At 44.3% G+C, this 20,000-nt stretch overlaps 1 protein-coding gene across 1 annotated transcript in view; it reads right to left on the reverse strand.

Moving 5' to 3' along the window:
- The window catches only part of LOC143281128 (cyclic AMP-dependent transcription factor ATF-3-like), a 163,881-nt gene that overhangs the window by 47,396 nt on the left and 96,485 nt on the right, over nt 1-20,000 (reverse strand). Inside the window, exon 2 of the mRNA XM_076586114.1 lies at nt 2,854-2,961. Coding sequence (XP_076442229.1) covers nt 2,854-2,961 — 108 coding nt within the window. The remainder of the gene's footprint in view (nt 1-2,853; nt 2,962-20,000) is intronic.

Below are 20,000 nucleotides of genomic sequence, written 5' to 3' on the forward strand. Positions count from 1 at the left end.
TCAATATCCAACTTCTGTTTTAGAAAATGTCTGCATAGATGCTGAATGCAACATATATATTGACAAACCTCTAATCAGGCTTATCGTTCAGTCCAATTCAATGTGTGTGTGTGCGTGTGTGCGTGTATGTGTGTGTGTGTGTGTGTGTGCGTGTGTGTGTGTGTGTGTGTGTGTGTGTGTGTGTGTGTGTGTGCGCGCGCGCACGCACCCGCGCGCGCATTTGATTGTCCTTCGAAGCAACCCCGAGCTATCAATAACCACACAAGCAAACGTCGTTAATGTGGAATTAAAAGCCCGATCAGTTCAGTCAGCAGCACACAAGTCCTCCAAGAGCCGTTTCCTCAATTTGAGTCATGGGCCGGGCCATGCTCTATTCAGCTGGAACCGCATGGCGCCCGTCTAACGAGCCCTTCCAACCGTATCCCCCTTCTACCCCCCTGCCCCTTCCCTACGGGCCCTGGAAACTAAAAAAGAAAGAGACGAAATGTGTCTGTGTGGGGGCGGAGGGGGTGCGAGTGGAGAGCGAGGAAAGGGGGGCGAGTTGGGGGACATGGATGTGTGTGTGTGTGTGGGGGGGGGAGATGGGGAAAGGTTTGGAGGACAGGGGGAGAGATGGGGAAATGTTTCGGGTGGAGAAAGAGAATGCTCCTCTTGATACAGCATTCATGATGCGTTATGTATATGCAGCTATCGTTCGCCCATTTGCAGTCACCCTCCGTGTGGCGACAACAGAGGACTGAAGCGGGAAAAGAGCCGTGCAGACCCCGAGTCCCGCCTCACAAGACGGGGGGAGACACTTTCGTTTCTCCATTACTGTCACTCCAGGTCCCTGTATGGTCTTCATGTTCATACACACCCTTCTGATCGGCCCAAATACATCTCTGTCTCTGTCTCTGTTTCTCTCTCTCTCTCTTCGAATTTGAGATAAAATTAAAGACAGGTTTGTCAGTGAAGAAAGAGAAGAAAATAAAAACGAAGAAGAAAAAAAGGAGAGTTGGACGAGGTTTACAAACCAGACCACAATTATTCTTCCCTTTTGGTGTTGTTTGACATCTTATCCAACAGTCTTTGAGCAAGCTGTCAGAAGAAACGACCAACCGCTGGTCATGCTTCCAGCATAATTAAACCATCAGTTTGTGTTGCTGTGCATACTTATCACAGCTAAACACACATCATGACAGTAAAAAAACAAAAGCAGCAGTTAAAAGTAGATTAATTCAATGATACACCATTTGATAAGTACATGTGTTCACAAACGTTTTAAAAGTTCGTGTGTTGACTAATGTTTTAATTGATATGGATGATTGACAGGTTGTTTCTTTCGATGGTTCAAAGAAAAGTTACTTTTGTTGTTGTTGTTTTGTTGGTTTGTTTCTTTGTTGTTTTTGATTTGATTTTTTTTTTTTTTTTTTGGTATTGCACAGTATTGTGTTCAAAAGCAATCATAGTTGGTTCTTTTCATGGTGTACAAATTTCAAATCTGCTTTCATTTTAACCCCCCCCCCCCCCCCCCCCAGCACAAATCAGACAGCATATCTCTTACATGTTCCTGATTGTGATAATGAATCAAGTATCTTTCAGGTGATTTGCCATCATATTTGTATGTTTGTATAGTTTTTATTATGCATCTAGCCCTGATTTAAAAAAACAAAAAAACCACACACAACATTTTAGTGCTTTTGAATGGGAATGTTTTGTGCAGTCCAGTTTTGACAGGTCAGTTATGAGTGGTTATGTTACATTATGTGATTTGAACTGCTAAAGATAAAGTTTGTTTTTCATTCATTCATTCTTTTTTTTATTAGATAAAGTCAGCCTGATGTCTTTATTTGTCTGTGACACATGCTCACACAGTATCTTAAGTCGGGCTCGAACTTATGGACACTCATTTCCTAGTCAGGTGCTTCACCACTGCTCCACTAGCATATGCACACATTTACACGCACATAAACGCACATTCACTGCACAAGACTTCACAATATGTAACACTGTATATACATACATAATCTGTCAGATTTTTGGATTTGTTTGGGAGTTCAGTGATGTGTAGAAATCAGTGTCGTGGAATGTGTAACCAGGTTTGTGCCAAAGAAACTGTGTTGTGCGTTATGGTCTTCCCTTTCTGATACGAGGATGTTTCTAACATGTGTTCACAACTTCGTTGTGGCTTCTGAGGTTGATTAGAGTTATGGTAAGCAGCAGCAAACAGCAACAACAGATAAAGGAATAAATAACAACAATAATGCCTTGATGCGGTATTTTGTTTTGGTTTGTTGTGTTGGATTGGCCTGATTAGTTTAATGGATTATGTATATATTTTTTTCATTTTTGAACTATTGTAATTTAAAAGCGCTCAGAGCAAAATCATTTGATGAAGCGCTATATAAATAAACTCATTATTATCATTTGCCCTTTGCTTAAATTAATGCTTACACCATTTGCTTTTGGTAAGAATTAAGACCTATATTTTGAGGGATCAATCAACAATGTATGAAACTCAGACAAAAGAATAACAAAGAAGAAGTGGAGAACGAGGACGTAAAAACGAACAAAGGGAGGGGGAGAAAGACAGAAAGACAGGAGGGGTGTGTGAAATAGACAGACAGACACAGAAACTGAGAAGCAACTCGCGGCTTGAACTGACTCATTTTATGGAGGTGAGGCAGAAGGGCAACCATGGAGAGAGAGAGAGAGAGAGAGAGAGAGAGAGGAGGCCGGGGTGTGGCGCGGGGGGGGGGGGGGTGCGTACGGGGAGAGAGAAGAGGAGAGAGGGGGTGGAGGGCGAGAAAAGTGATGCAGATTGCGTGGGGAGGGGAGATGACAAATGGGACGATGATGACAACCTCTACCCACCTCTGTCAAATGCTTCCCTCGTTCCTTCTTCTTTCGTCGGAACTTTTGCGCCGCTCTCCGATTCTGCTCTCGCCGCCGATTGAGCTTCTCGATCTCTTCAGGGCGGGGCTGTGAACAGACAGGGCGAAGAAACGTGAAAGTCTTTCATATTCCCCAAAGTATGCCAGAGTGTTTGTGCACGTGTGGCTCAGTGTGTGTATGTGTGTGTAAAGTGGGGTGTGGATGGTGTCTGCTTGAGTGAGTGTGGTGGATGGGTGGATGGGAGCAAGGAAGAAGGTATTGTGCTTGTGTGGGTGCATATATGCGTGCTGATGTCCGCTTGTGTATATGTATACGTACAGCACAATACAAGAGAAGAGAAAGAAACTCAGAGAGACAGAGACAGAGAGATTGAGAGAGACAGACAGAGAGAGAGAGAGAGAGGGAGAGACAGACAGAGAGAGAGAGATTGAGAGAGACAGACAGAGAGATTGAGAGAGACAGACAGAGAGAGAGAGAGAGGGAGAGACGCAAGACAGACAGACAGTCATCACCAAATTGAAAAACCAGTCCTCTCAAACACGATTTCGGCGACATATGCAAAAGCAGAAAACAATTGTATCAATTCCTCATTCATCCCTCGTTCACGATTTGTCTCCATGGTATACATACAACAGCAGACGATCACTGTATGCTGCTTCCTAAAAGCAGTCAATGCCCTGTCTCTTAAATAAATACTGAATGATTAAAAGATAATTGTGCAGCCAGCAACCATGAATTGGAGACCTAGTTATTAACTTCGTAACTTAATGCGTAGTGTGTGTCCACGAAATGTGTAGCCTAAGTCCAAGACAGCATGTGTGTCATGCGCTGTGTATGTGTGCACCGTATGTGTGAGTGTGTGCACGCATTTGCATATGCACGGACACGGATGTCTGAATTCCTGCAGCACTTGTGTTTGTGTGAGATTTTCAACAGATGTTTGTAACTTTTTTAAAGCAGTATCCTCCCAAATATTCTTTATGACCCTGGAATACTTGGTACTAGAACTATTTTGTGTTCTGTCAGTCAACTTTCAACAAACGATAGCATACTTAAATGATGCATTCTTAATTTTCCATGTATTTTCGCGTCTCGATGGAAGCACAAACATAAGATTTTGTTCGTTAACTTGTTTTGTATTTTCATTTTTTAGTGATCCATGTCTGCAGCACAAAACAAAAATTCTAATTACCCGACTCAGCGAGTTGAATTCAATCTTTTTAAGTCTCCCCGCAGGGTGGCGGAGCAGAACGCAACAGACTATCGATGTTAAATCAGGCGGCCCTGGATGGGAGCCTAGGGACCGGGCTCTAAGCTGTCCTCCCCACCGCAGGGAGCAGAACCACTCTGGCAGCGCCGTCCCCCCCAGCACACCAGCCCCGATCAACTGGTGCATCCATTCCGGACCTCCTTCTCCAGAGGTGCCGGTGCCCGAGGACCGCAGATCGACACTTCCTTTGAAGTGGTCCGCCGGGACCATCTCGTGTTTGCAACTTAGAGGTATGTTTTATTCATTGGCGGTACAGTGATGGGACGGCGCTGAAGTGGGGGGTGGGGAGGGGTGGGGGGGAATAGAGTGGGGTGGGGTGTGTGTGTGTGTGTGGGGGGGGGTGGGTAGAGATGGAGGTGGAGCCCCACACAGCAGTGAACATCCAAAGCACCAGACTGTGCAGCAGCAAACTCGGTCACATGTCACGGACCTGTCAGGGTCGTGTCACGGAGGGCTGGGAGCTGATGGTCCCTTGGGAACAGGAAGGGGTGGGGGTGGGGGAGGGGGGGTGATGGACACGCCACATACTGAACTCCACGGGGTCACGCATGGCCAGTCATCAGGATTAAAAGAGCTACAGAGATTTACTCTGCTGCTGCAGTGTCTGTGGCGACTCCAAGAGTTAATGAAAATACGTTCAGGCCGTTGACCAAGTGATCAAGATTAAGAAACAAAACAGATTCACCCCTTCCGTTGCCATGCCATCAAATCATACAGCCCAGCAAACCACAGGGCCCGTCTGACGGCTTAGAGAAAGTTAAAAGATGCCAAAGTAAAACATCAGATATTTTACCACGGGGCAAAAATCAATGTTTTAACCACGTCTGGTTCTCTGTCCAAATTAGTCCTTGTGATCTAAATGTACTAGTACTGAAAGGAAAACATGTTGTTTTTTGTTGTTTGAAAAAAAAAACTTATTCCGGATTATTAGCACCTCTTCTAGTACTGAAATTTACTTGTATTAAAATGAAAACATGTTGCTGCTGTTTTTTGTTGTTTAAAAAAAACAACCCAACCTTATTCGGAATTATTAGCACCACTTCTCATTACCACTACAACAAGGAAAAAGGAGCTTTCACCCCTGTCTCCACCCTACCCCACTCACACACCCCTATCCCACTCACACACCCCATCCCCCAAACCCCAACCCCAGAACAAGAAGAGATGAAACGAGGCACTCGTGTTGCAGCAAGTCTCATGCATGAGAAAAAAATCAAAGTGAAATTTGAAAGATCTGTGTGTGTGTGCGCGCGCGCGCGGGCGCATGTGTGTGTGTGTGTGTGTGTGTGTGTGTGTGTGTGTGTGTGTCATCAGAAAGAGATGGAGTGTATTTTTCATAGTGTCATTTTTTTTTTTTTCAGGATGGTTTTTGTTTTGTTTTGACAAGTAAAACTTCCATATTTTTCTTGTAGAGTCGATGGATTTGCTGCATTTCCCGACATATAATATTATTTTACAGTTGGGCACACGGCAATGGATCCAGCATCGGGGTAACTACGTATATTTCACAGATTTCAAAGAAAAAAAAGAAAAGAAATCCGCATATTTTGATTGGATCCTGCTCTTCCATTCATACTTTCCAATCCAATTCGTCCCGACTGCGAGTCTGGAAAATGAGCGCACTGACGAAGCCCTTGAAGTTTAAGACATCACCAACAGCAAGTTGGATATTTACAACAGCATCCAACGGGCAGGGTGACGCCACTGTATTGATGACGTAAAGATTATTGACGTCGTGTTGTCCAGCCTGGATGTCTTTGATGTGATGGGAGCTAAGCCGCGTCGTGGTGAGTGATGAGCTCTGTATGCAGGGAGCACTGAAGCGGCGACTGCTCTGCTCTGCCCTCGGCAACCCCTCCATTCAAACGGGAAAATAGAGCCCCCCTCTTAGATCAGAGGAATCATCAAAAGACTTGTCAAAGGGAGCTCCCGCTGTGGTGTGTGTGTGTGTGTGTGTGTGTGTGTGTGTGTGTGGGCGCGCGCGCGCGCGAGGATGTGTGTGTCCCGCGTGAGGGGGTGTGAGACTGCGTGCGTGACTTTCATTGTGTGGTGGATGATTATTTTTTTCCTTACTCCTCTGTGTGTGTGTGTGTGTGTGTGTGTGTGTGTGTGTGTGTGTGTGTGTGTGTGTGTGTGTGTGTGTGTGTGTGTGTGTGTGTGTGTGTGTGTGTGTGTGTCTAAAATATGCCCCATTAAAAGACTTAGCTTTATTTTTGTGGTTCAATATCCACTTTCAGACCATACGTTTTATCCAGCATGGCCTCCCTCGTGCATCAGTTTCATAATGATGTAATTAATTTTTAACTTCCATATGCATTTGTCTAATTTTTTTAGTAAAACGCATATTTTTATCAAAGTCGTTGAAATTTCGTTTCAGATTGAAAAACCAAACAAAAAAACCTTGCTGCCTTTGAATACAAAATTTAATGGCTAACTTTCATTGGTTGTTTCTAACCAGCTTAGATTTATTGGCATGAAAGCAAGACTTTTTGCATGGCTTGTTCATGATACGCTGTTTGTGAAGCGAGATATTTTGCACTTGGTGAAGGAAAATACAAGGGTTCAAACCAACATTTCGCTCGTTTATGAAACTGGAGACTGTTTTCCCCATTGTCTACCGATGATGAGAAAAAAAACGCCACAAAAACAACAACACAACAACAACAAAAAACAAAAACAAAAAACGTAAAGGCAAACACGTTACAACGAAGTGATTGCCTTCGAAACGAGTCTCGAGTTCTGCTTACACACACACAGAGAGAGAGAGAGAGAGCCATACAAACAAAAAAAATATCCCCCCCTCCCCTGCCCTCCCCGACACCTTTTGCCTTTTCTGACTTGTTTCTTTGTGGCTGTTATCTGTTTACTTTCTCTGGGTTTCCTGCATCGGAGGAAGGGGAAAAAGCGTCATGTGGAAACGCGGAGTATCGTGTGTATGTTGTGTTGTACTTCCCTTTGTAAAAACAAAAAGCTAGAAATGGTATTAGTGTTGTTTTGCATTTTTCCCGACATAGTCGTTTACGTACGTTCAGGTTTATTTTACATCTATGCCCTACTCCCCCAGTTTACTGTACCTCCTTACCTATTTGGCCGACAATAATAATGATAAGAAGAAGAAGAATGTAGTAGTAGTAGTAGTAGTAGTAGTAGTAGTAGTAGTAGGAAGAAGAAGAAGGATGGGAAGGAGGGGAGTCAGAGACATAAGAAGAAAAGAAGGCGAAATTAGCGTGTCCATTTCTCCAAGACAGAACCTCTTACCCGCACTACTTTCTAAAATAAATCCCTTTGCCTATATCTATCCCGATCTTCATTTCCATTTTTGTACAAACTACCGCACGCCTCCGTCTACCTCACCAACCACTCACACACCTCCATCTACCTCATTAGCCACCCACACACCAGCCACCCACACTAGCTCATATACTGTACGGGATACGGGTGTACTTCTTGATCAGAACTCTTCATTTCTATCCACAATGCTAACAGCATCCCAAGACGTGAAGGAAGCGAGGGCTGGTACGGAAGGAACTCGGTGGTTCAGAAATGAACAGAAACACAGTTCTGGTTTCGTATTTTCCCCCAAAGCAGAAGTTTCTTTCTGTTACACGACCAACATCGATTTGCCGATGACTCTGTCGTGGTTCATGAATGCTGGGTATTTTCGTGTCTCCATAATCCACCCAACATTGACATGAGTTACAGGGTCTTTAACGTGCGTATTTGATCTTCTGCGTGCTTATACACACGGAGGGGGCTCAGGCACTACTAGCAGGTCTGCACATATGTTGACCTGGGAGATCGAAAAAATCTCCACCCTTTACCCACCATGCGCCGTTACAGAGATTCGAACCCGGGACCCTCAGACTGAAAGTCCAACGCTTAAACCACTCGGCTATTGCGCCCGTCATAAGTTTGTTGTGTGTGTGTGTGTGTGTGAATAGAATAGAATAGAATAGATTTTATTGTCATGCTTTGTTTGCTTGTTTAGTTAGGTGTTCCTGTGCTCTTATCAGACTTCCACTTTTGTGGAATATAACTCCTAAATATTTATATTCTTCTGCTGTTTGTATTATATCTTCCCCACAGTAGAAATATATTGGCACTTTTGGGTCAGATATTGTAAAGATTACCACTTGTGTGTGTGTGTGTGTGTGTGTGTGTGTGTGTGTGTGTGTGTGTGTGTGTGTGTGTTGGTCTTTGGGTGGTTGTTTTTTTGGGGGGTGGGAGGGTGGTGGGGAGGGTATGGCACGACAGAAGTTCAGACATGAATAATCAACCAGTTCCAAAACATACATAGAGCATTCTTCACACACTACCCTCTCTGAAACCGACCTCAGATGAAAGTAAACAAGCCAGGGTATCCATCGAACCTTCTCCACATGGATGAAAATATGATACTAATAACAACAAGAAACAACAACAAAAACAAACAATAATAATAATATAATGATAATGATGATGATAATCGTAATAATAATAATAATACAGCTTGACAAATCCAGGATGGAATAACAGATCGTCGAAAGTGAAATAATCATAATCATCAGTTACTGACTGAAACAATAATGAAACACAATTCGCACTTTCAGACTATGACACTCTCGTGAATGATGAAGATCAGCAAAGCTAACAAATATACTTGCAAGAAGACAATCAAATCTACTCATTAGTTTTCGTAGCCTGACGCAAACGCCAGCCAAAGGCTGGAAAAAAAAACCCCACTAGTTTAGTCAACACAGCAGCAACAGTACCAATATAAGCAAAAGTGGCGTCAGCAACAGCAACAGCAGCTGTAGCAGACGAAGAAGAAGAAGAAAGAAGAAGAAGAAAGAAGAAGAAGAAGAAGAAGAAGAGACCATCTGAAATAACTGATCACGTAAAAATAAAGATAAGACAGCCAAGAAGTAAATCTTATAAGCACTTATCCAGCACACACAGCTGATTTGGCACCGCCACCAACAACAATGGAAGATTCTGTGTGCATATTTTTGGATAAAAGAAATATTTATTCAGGCAACCCCTTGTTTTTCTTACGACTGTGACTCATTTGCTCGGCAGTGATCAAATCCAGATACAGACGCCACTCGAAAAAGTCACTTCCACTCTTTGTGGGCCCCAAATGCAAATACAAGCATCGGGCTAATAGCCGTATTCGTCATGTTTATGCCAATTACCCCAAGGTTAATACCGAGTGTATTTCAACTCCAGCTTCCCCCCTAAACCTTTCCCTCGCGTTAATTAGGCGTGAAAGACGATCTCCCTCCCGCCGCGAAGGGAGGCTACCCGCTGTGAAAGGGGGTAACTCCGGTGGAGCGATGGCAGGGCCGGGGCGAGATAGCGATCTCTTGAAAGATGAAGGAACAAAGACAAAAACTAAACTGCTATCTTCTTGCCGTGGCTGCTCGGCGCGGGGACGGGGCTAAATCAGCACCACATGGGCAGTGTCTGACACTTTGTTTATTCAGCCTCGGTGCCGCTATGTAGGAGCCCCGTCCCAAAGTGCACGTGCAGATCGGTGAAAACACGCGCGCTGGGAGACACGTAAGCGCGCGCGTACCTTGGCAAGGTAACCAGATCTGGGCCTGTCTGAAGATGTGAAAGCGGGATAACAGGCAGGATGACATCTTCAATAGTTTTTCCCTCCCCGTGTCCCGTGATTTATGAGCTTCCCCTCACAGTTGGCTGCACTCGTTTGCAAACCGTTTCGGACATGAAGTGGTGTCTGCGCAGGTGCCCGGCGCATGCGCAGGCGCACGCGCGAATTAAACATTCGCAGACGAGTTGTTTTGGGAAGATGAAACACATGTTGCTGAGGAGAGGAACGATAATAGGTGGGCTGTGCTTGGAGCTGGCAGGTGTATTTACTATCTCCCTGGCATCCACAGAGCGAGAGCAGTCCCGCTGATATGTGCACGATGATAGATGTCGACAATAGGGACGGGGCATGGGGAAGGGCGCGGCGGGGGTCGTTGACGAAAACTAGCAAATTAGAAACAGAAAAACAAACATCTTCAACCATCGTATGGTCTTCCCGTCTACTTTCACACTGTACTGTTGGACTGGCAAAGAAGGGGATTTGAAGAGAGTCTGAGAGGGTGGAAGAGCACGTGAAAGTCGTCAATCACTGCTACTTTAAAGGTGATCAGTGTTGTATGGGGTGGTGCCCCTTTCTGTCGGTCACAGGTTGCTGGCACTGTACTGGAAGGAGGCACCGTAATGGCACTAACATGAAGACACCCCTCAATCAAAGATAACAGCGGAGAAGGAACGGTCTTCGGTACCAGCCACTGGTCATTTTTCATCTGATGCTCTTTCTGACAACCCAGGTCGTGGTGAAAGATCCGTTCATGAAACAAGCTAGTTCTCTGAGTGCTCTTCATGGACACGAGGTCTATAGAACTCCAACACACTGTTTTTCCTCAGTCAACTATCTGACCGTTTGCATAGTTCTAGGTGGTTCACCAGATGTTTAAAAAAAATTTAAATGAAATAAAATTTAAAGAGGGGGAGGGAGTGATGAAAAAACAAAAAAAAAAAAACATCGTGGATGTAATTCACATTTTACTGACACCTGCATTTTCACCTTCACTTTCTCTCGTGCGCGAGTGAAGCTGCTGCATAGACAGCTGGACGCAAAGACATGTGGCCAAATGATTCATTGGTGTGACAGTCACTAAAATCACAATGCAATGTTGAAATGCAGATGACATGGACGCTCTGCCTACCCTGTCACCCTCTTCCGTACAGCAGACTGGAAGATAAATATGTAGTTTTGTGTATTTACAGACATGTTTTCCGTCAGGAGTGAGATAATGAATCACAACATAATGAAACAGTCTTTAAGATTACCGGAGTTTTTGTTTGTTCATTTGTGTGTGTGTGTGTGTGTGTGTGTGTGTGTGTGTGTGTGAGCGGAGAGGTAATCGGTATTTATCCTAAATACATTTGCAAATGAAACAATAAGAGAGAAAAACAAAAGAACACACACACACACACACACACACACACACACACACACACACACATTGAAAAAAATGGAGGGGGGTTAGAAAACAACAGGTACACAAATATCCAAAAATCTGTCCTCTGTTCTGTCACTATCTTTGTTTGAGCCTTCTTTTTTGGTTATGTTGCATTCTGCCGTCTTTTTCGTTTCAGTATTCCTGGCCCACTCTGCCGGCATTTTTCTCACAGAAAAAAAAACTTCCTCTACAATTCTTGAGATGTTGGCTAGGCAGCTGTCTGCTGTGAGACCTGGGCAGCATATAAAGTCTGATAGTAAACGCTGGGACAGTGACTAGCTGCCCTTTCTACAGCAGTATTTGCCAGTGGAGTGTTTTGTTATTGTTTTTGATGATGATGATACTACTACTAATAATAATGGCGATGATGATGATATAGCGCTAATTAAATGATTTTGTTTAAAGCACTTTTCCGGATGCATACTGTATCATTTCGATTTTGCTGTGAACGGTTTCGCAAAAAAACAACAACGTTATTTCAAAGTAACAAAAAACTTGAATATTTTTAGTCAGTAGCCTCTAAAACTACGTGTTATGATTACGTTGGTCTGATTTACTTATTCATACTTAAACATTTTAAATGCGTCTATACAATTGAGAGAGAGAGATCATTAGTGTTTTACAGTCTTGATCCCTGATAGAGAAAATAAATGAACCGGTACAAATATTCACACCCTGTCTTCCATTCTCCATAACTGCTTCCACAAAGATGATCAGTGATTCGCACAGCAAATGACGAGGGAAGGGGGGTGGGAGGGGGGGTCAGGATGTAAAGACCGGAACGTGCAAACCTCCAGCCGTACAATTTGCATCGCGCTACCACAGCCGACCACAGCCATTCCCCGATCATTCGAACACCCCACCCCCCACCCCTCCCGAACCTCGCCACCAGCCTCCAGTCCTCCCTCTCCCCCCCCGCCCCCCCAATCCATCCCTCCAGTGTTACACCATGTCTCCATTTCACATCCCTTTCTGTCTGAGGGGGATGGGTGGGAGAGAAGCGTCCGGGAGGTGGCGAGGGGTTTGGACTGAAAGAGGGGGCGAGTGGGGTGTGACATCAAAGGCGATCGGACACCGTTAGCTGGCCTCACTCAGCGGCAGCCGTTCCGAATCAGTCACCCCGCCCTCACCACCACCACCACCACCACTCCCAACCCCCAGTCACACCCTGCACCGTCCCCCCCGACTTGCCCCCCCGATCCTGGCAACAGCCTCACGTGGCCCCGCTCAGGTCTGGCGCTGGTCCCGGGACTCGGGGCTGCTTTGTGTGGTGTTAGGGAATGACGTCCATGTCCTCTTCCATTTCCTTTCGTTCCCCTGTGGGCTTGGGCCCGTCTCCTATTTGCTGGCATTGACCTTGCTCGTTTTCAATTAAAGAAATATTGTAGATGGCTCATTACAAATCCATTGTGTTAAATTGTTCCTTGCGCGTTCATGCGTCCAGCTCTGTGTCCAAACTTGCCAACAGTTTTTGGCGAATTTATCAAGAAACACTAAACTCTTGTGGAACAATAGAATATTTGTAATTAACTGTGCACGCCTGAAACCTCGGTTTAAGGGCACTTTATGCTATGCACGAAATCCGACAGTGGGTTAAATGCAGCTGTTCAAAGAAGAAAGCGGATCAATTGTCTGGTATTCTTGATTAAAACCTTTCACGAGAGTTTGACACAATAGTACTACCCTATGGAATAAAAGGAATACCAGTAGAATCTGGATTTCATCGGCTTTCCGAGTTCACGTCTGTTTCAGATGGTTCATTTGCAGGTTCCGATTCGCTTTCAATTATAACTAGAATTCAGTCAAAAGGGTCAATCTTGAGCAGAGTTCAGTGCTTTGAGCCTGTAAGCCAGCGAAAAGAATAAAAAACAAACAAAGAAAAGTGAAACACCAAGTGACACCAATATCCCATATCAGAAATGCGTGGAAATATATTAAAGCAAATACTACATCATTTTAGCTAAAAAATAGCGGTTTCATCAATCGATTTTAATCATTGGTTCTGTAACTCACAACGCATGTATTCGATACGTTTGTATAATTTCAACACACACACACACACACACACACACACACACACAGAGAGAGAGAGAGAGAGACATATATATATATGTCTCTGTGTGTGTGTGTGTGTGTGTGTGTGTGTGTGTGTGTGTATGTCTCTGTGTGTGTGTGTGTGTGTGTGTGTGTGTGTGTGTGTGTGTATGTCTCTGTGTGTGTGTGTGTGTGTGTGTGTGTGTGGTGGTGCAAATGGATATATCCCGGTTAATATTTCACAGAAAAAAGTTTCATATGCTCGAAATACAGTTGTGTTGGTTGAAAAACAATCAATTTTAGAAGCTATTTTGTCAGTGGCATTTCATCCGACTACGAAAATGGCACAAGAGCCTTCTCCAAAAGAATAGAAACGTTTATTTCCTGAAAGAAAACCAAAACCTTCCATCATCCACATCACAATAGTATACTTTGAATAATCGAAAAACTCTTTTGAATTTTTCTTCTTCAAAGAAACAGTGCGAATACTCTTTCTTCCGTTCTTGAAGTTGACATTCGAACATTGAGCTTTATGTGTTCAATCCTATCAGTGTTCGTTTACCATCGATCATCGTGTTGAGGTGAATGGCGTCGGTGAGGTCTGGTCGGGTGGTCCTTTGGCTGAAAAAAGACAGGAAGTGATGAGTGGTCCTCTTACTTCCGGTCTCTGACAATGGGAGCGGACTATAGTTTCAGCAAGTCATCACACTCTTCCCTCTCTGTGTTCTGCTTGCGTGTGTGTGTGTGTGTGTGTGTGTGTGTGTGTGTGTGTGTGTGTGTGTTAGTCTCTGTGTGTACGTGCGTGTGTGGTTTGGGTTACTGAACACATAATACACCCCCTCCATCCTCCTTTACCCTCTGTATCTCTCTCTGTCTCTTTGTCTCTTTCTTTATCTCTCTCCTCTCTTTCCGTTTTTCTCTATTTCTCTCCCTTTTGCATTAAGGCTGTAAATTTGAAGAGAACAGAGGAATAAAGAAGAGAGGCGGATAAAATATCATTTAAAGTGACTACCTGGGGGGTTGTTGTTGTTGTTTTTTTCTCCCTACTTCCACAGCACCCCCTTTCTCTCTCTTCTTCTTTCTCTGCTGGGTGGGATGGTGGAGTGGGAGAAACTCAGCACACGTGCGGTTCGTGTGAAAATGTTCATAGACACACACGCGCGCGCGCGCGCACACACACACACACACACACACACACACACACACACACACACACACACACACACACACACACACACACACACACATGAGAGAGAGAGGGGAGTACAGCGATCGTTTGCTTCATAAATATGTGATATTTTCGTTTTAATCAAGCATTAACGTGGACAAATAGAGTCCGTCTACTCAAACAGAAAATCCATGTGAATATTCTCCGTCATCTATCTGATCCCAACCAGTGGTTGTTTCAACAGCGCAGCAGAATCAATAATTCACGATATGCATGATTTCCGCCAGCACGCAACGTCAGAGCTCAGTGTCTCCTAGCGTTACGCAAACTACACGGGAGGTCACAACATATCACTTGACAAACAAGATAAGAGAGGTAAAGAGAAGGGAAGGGTGGTGGAAGGGGTGTAGGGCTGGGGTGGGGTAGGGGGGTAGCTGCATAATCAGACCTATGACTCACCAGTGTCCACGGTGGCCAAAATAAAGTGGCATCGAGGGGCCAGCCACAAACACGTCAGCTAAACCAGGCAATCAGCTGGCACCGACTCAACATTTTTTTCTTCTTCTTCTTCCTTCCTTCCTTTCTTTTCACTGGAATTGCGTTTTCTCTTTTGTTTGCGTGGAACCCTTTTAGGGAAGAGGCTTTTGCCGATGAATAATGGATCAGGGTTGAATTTGATTTGTTTCTTTTTTTCCTGTTTGGGGAATCATTGATCAAAAAGTAGATGACAGTGGCCTTGTCGTCACTAATCTTTGTCAAAAACGATCAAAGCTCACGGCGGGCCCACGCAATCGGCCCCAGCTCTATGAAGCAGCGTGGCCCGGGTCCCCAAAGGACAATAAACCATATTCCTGGGCCAGCAAGGCTGTTGAACAAGACTGATGATCCACGGCTGACAGTTCCCTGGGATCCCTGGCCTCCGCGCTGGTAACATAGGTCATCACCAGTCTGGGCGCCCGGCGCGTGGCCCCCTGCTTGTGCAACTGCAGGCAGTCTGTTCTTGGTCCCCGGAGACCCATTCGCTCCAGTTTGAAAAAGCTCAGAGCAGCAATCCCAACAAAGGGCGATTATTTGGTGAACGCAAATTGGGCAGTTCGTAATTTGTCAAATCCTTAGGCGACACAACTTGAGAGTCTGGTTTCACTGGATATATGGACAATATAAGGACGTCAGACTTTTAAAAGCGCCTTGGTGGTACTGGTACTATGGCCCAGCCTCTGAGGATCGCAGTGGGAAGATACTGTTATCAGTGGCGGCAGAAACAGTCCGTGGAAAGTGATGTACTCTGCTCCAAAGACCAGAACCAGCACACGGCAGCAGGCGCCGGGGAGAAAGTAAACGGGACATACACGCACAGCAGATCACTTACAACAGGTCTAATCTTTCGTCAGTTTTATTTCTTGATAAACTAACGCGTGCATCCACACAACCCCCCCCCCCTCTCTCTCTCTCGCTTGCTCGCTCTCTCCCTCCCTCCCTCCCCTACTTATATTCTCTTGTATGAAGTTGGCAAAGTTAGGACGCATTGTAAGAAACACAAATTAGATATAGTTAATGGTGCTGTCTACACGAAATAAAGAAAAAACAACATGCCGAAAACATCACCACTAATAATGGAGGAGAAGAAGAAGAAGATGATGATGATGATGGTGATGATATTATCATCATTATCGTTATCATTTTTCTTCTTCTTCTTACTTTTATTAAGAACGATAATAATGCGCGCGCATTCACACAGCACACCACAAGTACATTAACTCTTAGCAGCAAACTAAAACCACTCCCATCACTCTCTGTGACATCTGACATTTATCAAAACCTTATCCACGATGGTCTAAGGCTGGATCAGAAAAAAGCGATAGGCGGCCATTTGACACATTCTTATTTTTTTCTGATTTGTTAAAATTTTCGTTTAACAAAATATGTGGGTTTTCCCCACATTAAAAAAAAGTCAATGCTGTATTAACCACCGCCTCTTCTTCCCTGCTCTATGAACACGAGAAAGACCGATAGAGAGAGTCAGACAGACATACAGAGAGACAGACACACAGAAAGAGACTGAGGGAGCATCCACGAGGTGACCTTATGCTGATGACAGGCTTCAAACGATTGCACATTTGCATTCTGGTCTAAACTGAGCAAGAACGTGACTTTTCGCGTGACTGAAATGAACCATGCGTTAGGTCGTTGTTTAAAATTTTCTCCCACTATTGTGGGGGTTCTGATTGTTGTCACTGGTGTTACAGACCCATTCGGGAAGGACGCTTCCCTCCTGACAAAAGCCTCCATCGACCGCCGATCGTGGGCCATAACCACCAAGGCAAACACCATTGAAGGCGACCATATTCCGGTCCCCTGAAAGCCGAAAATGGCGGCGAGATCGTAACTTTGAAATGAACGTGTTTGGGCTGTGACGGAGACAACTCGCAAGGAGCCGTAACAGCGAACCTATCAAGAGACTTCATCAGCACAAGGAGCGTTCTAACGACAAGCGCCAGCCTTTGATAAGTAGATTAAGGGAACGAAGTAATTTACACATGTAACCTGACATCAAAAGAAAGCTTTGAAAGACGGGGAGGGGAAGAAGGAAGGAAAGGGGATTGTCACTATACAAGATTCGAGCAACGACCCCCTACAAGCGGCGCGAGGGTAAGCCATAAAGTGTGTCAGACTACGGCCTTGGCTGCAGCCTCTGGCACTGATGTATGGGCCAGCAGACAGTTTGGTCACTTTTGAAAGGCTCCTTCCCCTTCAGCCCTTCAAGCTCTTCCAGCCTTCCTCTCTCAACCGCCTTTGACAAACTGGAAGACAGGAGAACGAGCAGACGACACTCCGATGCTTGGAGAAAACAGCGATCAATCTTCTTGAAAACAGTGGAACAGGATACAATTTATGTTTATACGTTTCAACGTTAACACAGGTAGTATTTCATGTGTAAAAATAAAAAGGCCTGCCAGAAATACAGTCCTGGTGAGAGGAAGTTGGGGGTGGTTTTGCTAGATAAAGTATTTGTTGTTGTTGTTGTTATTTTGTTGTTCTTCAACAAACCGGCAAGAACGATGTGGCTTCTTTTGCAACTGAACATTGTTGTATTAATAATTAAACTCTGTTTTAACTGCCCATTGTGAATGATTGTTGACGCTCGCACTACACTACTCATCCCTTCAGTCTGAATGCCTCCCGCCCAACAAAGGTCCATAACCAGCGCTAGTCCTTGTCCATAACCATAAAGGGCAAACGCCAGCGGACGTGACCATGCTCGGTCCCAAGAAAGCCAAAAAGGCTGCTGAGGTTGTAACTTTGAAATGAATGTGTTTAGCTGTGACGGAGACAACTTACAAGGAACTGTAAAAGCGGACCTATCAGGAGACTTCATCAACACCAGGAATGTTATAACGACAAGCGACAGCCTTTGATAAGAAGAGTAAAGAGAAACAGTTCTTTACTCATGCACTCTAACATCAAAAGAAGGTTGGGGAAGGCGAAGGAGAGAAGGGTGGAAAGGGGACTCCGTTAAACAAGAATCGAGGACCGACCTGGAGCCCTGCTACAAGCGGCGCGAGAGTTACTGTTAGCCATAAAGTGTGAAAGAAAACGGCCTTGGCTGCTGCCTCTGGCACTGATATTTGGGCCAACAGACAGTTGTTTATTTTCACAGAGATCCCTCTCCTCTACACTGCCGTACCTTCAGACCCTTTCCTCTCCATGTGCCCTTAGCAATGAAGGGGGATCGCACAACGACGGGACAACAGTCAGATAACAGAAATACACACACACAACAGAGGAGACAGAAGGGCGGTGGGAAAAACGGAGAAACGAGGACAGGGATGAAATTCAGATAACTGTTTCAGATGGTATATGAACCCATCTTGAACAAACAGGTTAAAAAACGGAGGAACGAGGACAGGGATGAAATTCAGATAACTGTTTCAGATGGTATATGAACCCATCTTGAACAAGCAGGTTCAAAAACGGAGAAACGAGGACAGGGATGAAATTCAGATAACTGTTTCAGATGGTATGTGAACTGACCCATCTTTAACAAGCAGGTTCATGATCATGACCTGCTGGTAAGCTGGCCGGCTTCCGTGACCAGGTGTCTGAGATTGGACAAATTGAAATAAGGCTAGTTACTGCTCTGCCATAAAACATCTTCACTCTTACTTCATTCTTACCTTATACTACCACAATGACAGTTATATCAAACTTAAAGTCGGAGTAAGTTCCACATGTGTTTATATACATGATCATTTACTTATCTAAAAGGTGGCATGGGAATCGATCATATGAAACCAGAAGGGCAGTGGATTGTTTAAAAATGTTGGTTGACCAAAGTTTTGTCAGTCATCGAATTCAATGCCGTTTTACAAATATGTCCGTCCGTCCGTCTGTCTCTATGTATGTATGTATATGTATGCATGTATATTTTGTGAAAAAATAAAGTGAGAAAAATCATCAGTCCAACAACCCCTCAGGGTCAAATCCCTTGACTTTTCGGATGTTCTGCCCATGAACATCGTCAGCTGGAGGCAGCCAGAGCAGGACACAACCTTGACATAGCCGTTTGTCGTGCTGATTAGCATCCGCGCTCACTTCGGGAGAAAAAAAAAAGAAAGAAATAAAAGAAGCACGTCATGGTTATACGACCAAGATGTCCCGGGTCACGGCCTTCATTCCCAGCTATTCCAGCCAATCTCCCCACTCCTTGGGCCAGTGAGTGAAAGATGAGACACACGTCTTGTTTCTCCCACTGTGCTGCAATAACCCGCGCCCCTAAAACTGAACTTGGCCTGTTCACTTCAAGGCGATAAATCAGTCAAGCATTAATAAGTCAATCGCCCTCTGGAAATGAGCCACGACTGCCATCGCTACAATCTCGTCCCGAGAACGTGCTTCTGTCACGTGGGAAGAGCGAGCAGTGGGGGAACGTATAGTGCAGGACAGGAAACACTTGTTTGCTGGGTTGGTTTTGGGTGGGGTTGTTTTTTTTTGTTGTTGTTGTTGTTGTTGTTTTTTCGGTGTCAGTCAGTTTTTTGTTGTTGGTTTGTTTGTTTTTTTTTCTTTTCTTTTTTTAAACTCATTCATTGACGTAAAGAACTGGTCACTTTCTCTTCTTTTTTTTTATTTTTATTTTTTTTTTACGACAATGCGATATTGTTTTTGTTTTTAATTCAAAGAGCTGATTACCGGATCAGATTTTGACAAAATTGCAATGGGATGCTTTTTGGTGTAGTTCGTTTGTTGTTACCGTTCTTTTTCATAATTCAATGTGAAAAAAATACTGCCCATCGATTTACTCTCAAATAATGATAGTAATCATAATGATGACATTAATGATATTGATAATAAAAATCAGTACATTTATAATGAGTTTTCAATCATCTCAAAGCGCTTTACAATAATACGTCAGTCACACACACACACACACACACACACACACACACACACTCTCTCTCTCTCTCTCTCTCTCAGTCTCTCTCGCTCACACATACACAGTCTCTCTCTCTCTCTCTCTCTCTCTCTCTCTCTCTCTCTCTCTCTCAAGAAATAGATGTAGATCCATAAAATACATAGTATGGAATGGAGTGGCTTAATCATGTGCAGCCTTTTTGATAATGAATGCTTTCAGATT

The sequence above is a fragment of the Babylonia areolata genome, chromosome 4, assembly GCF_041734735.1.
Source record: "Babylonia areolata isolate BAREFJ2019XMU chromosome 4, ASM4173473v1, whole genome shotgun sequence".
NCBI lineage: Eukaryota > Metazoa > Mollusca > Gastropoda > Neogastropoda > Buccinidae > Babylonia > Babylonia areolata.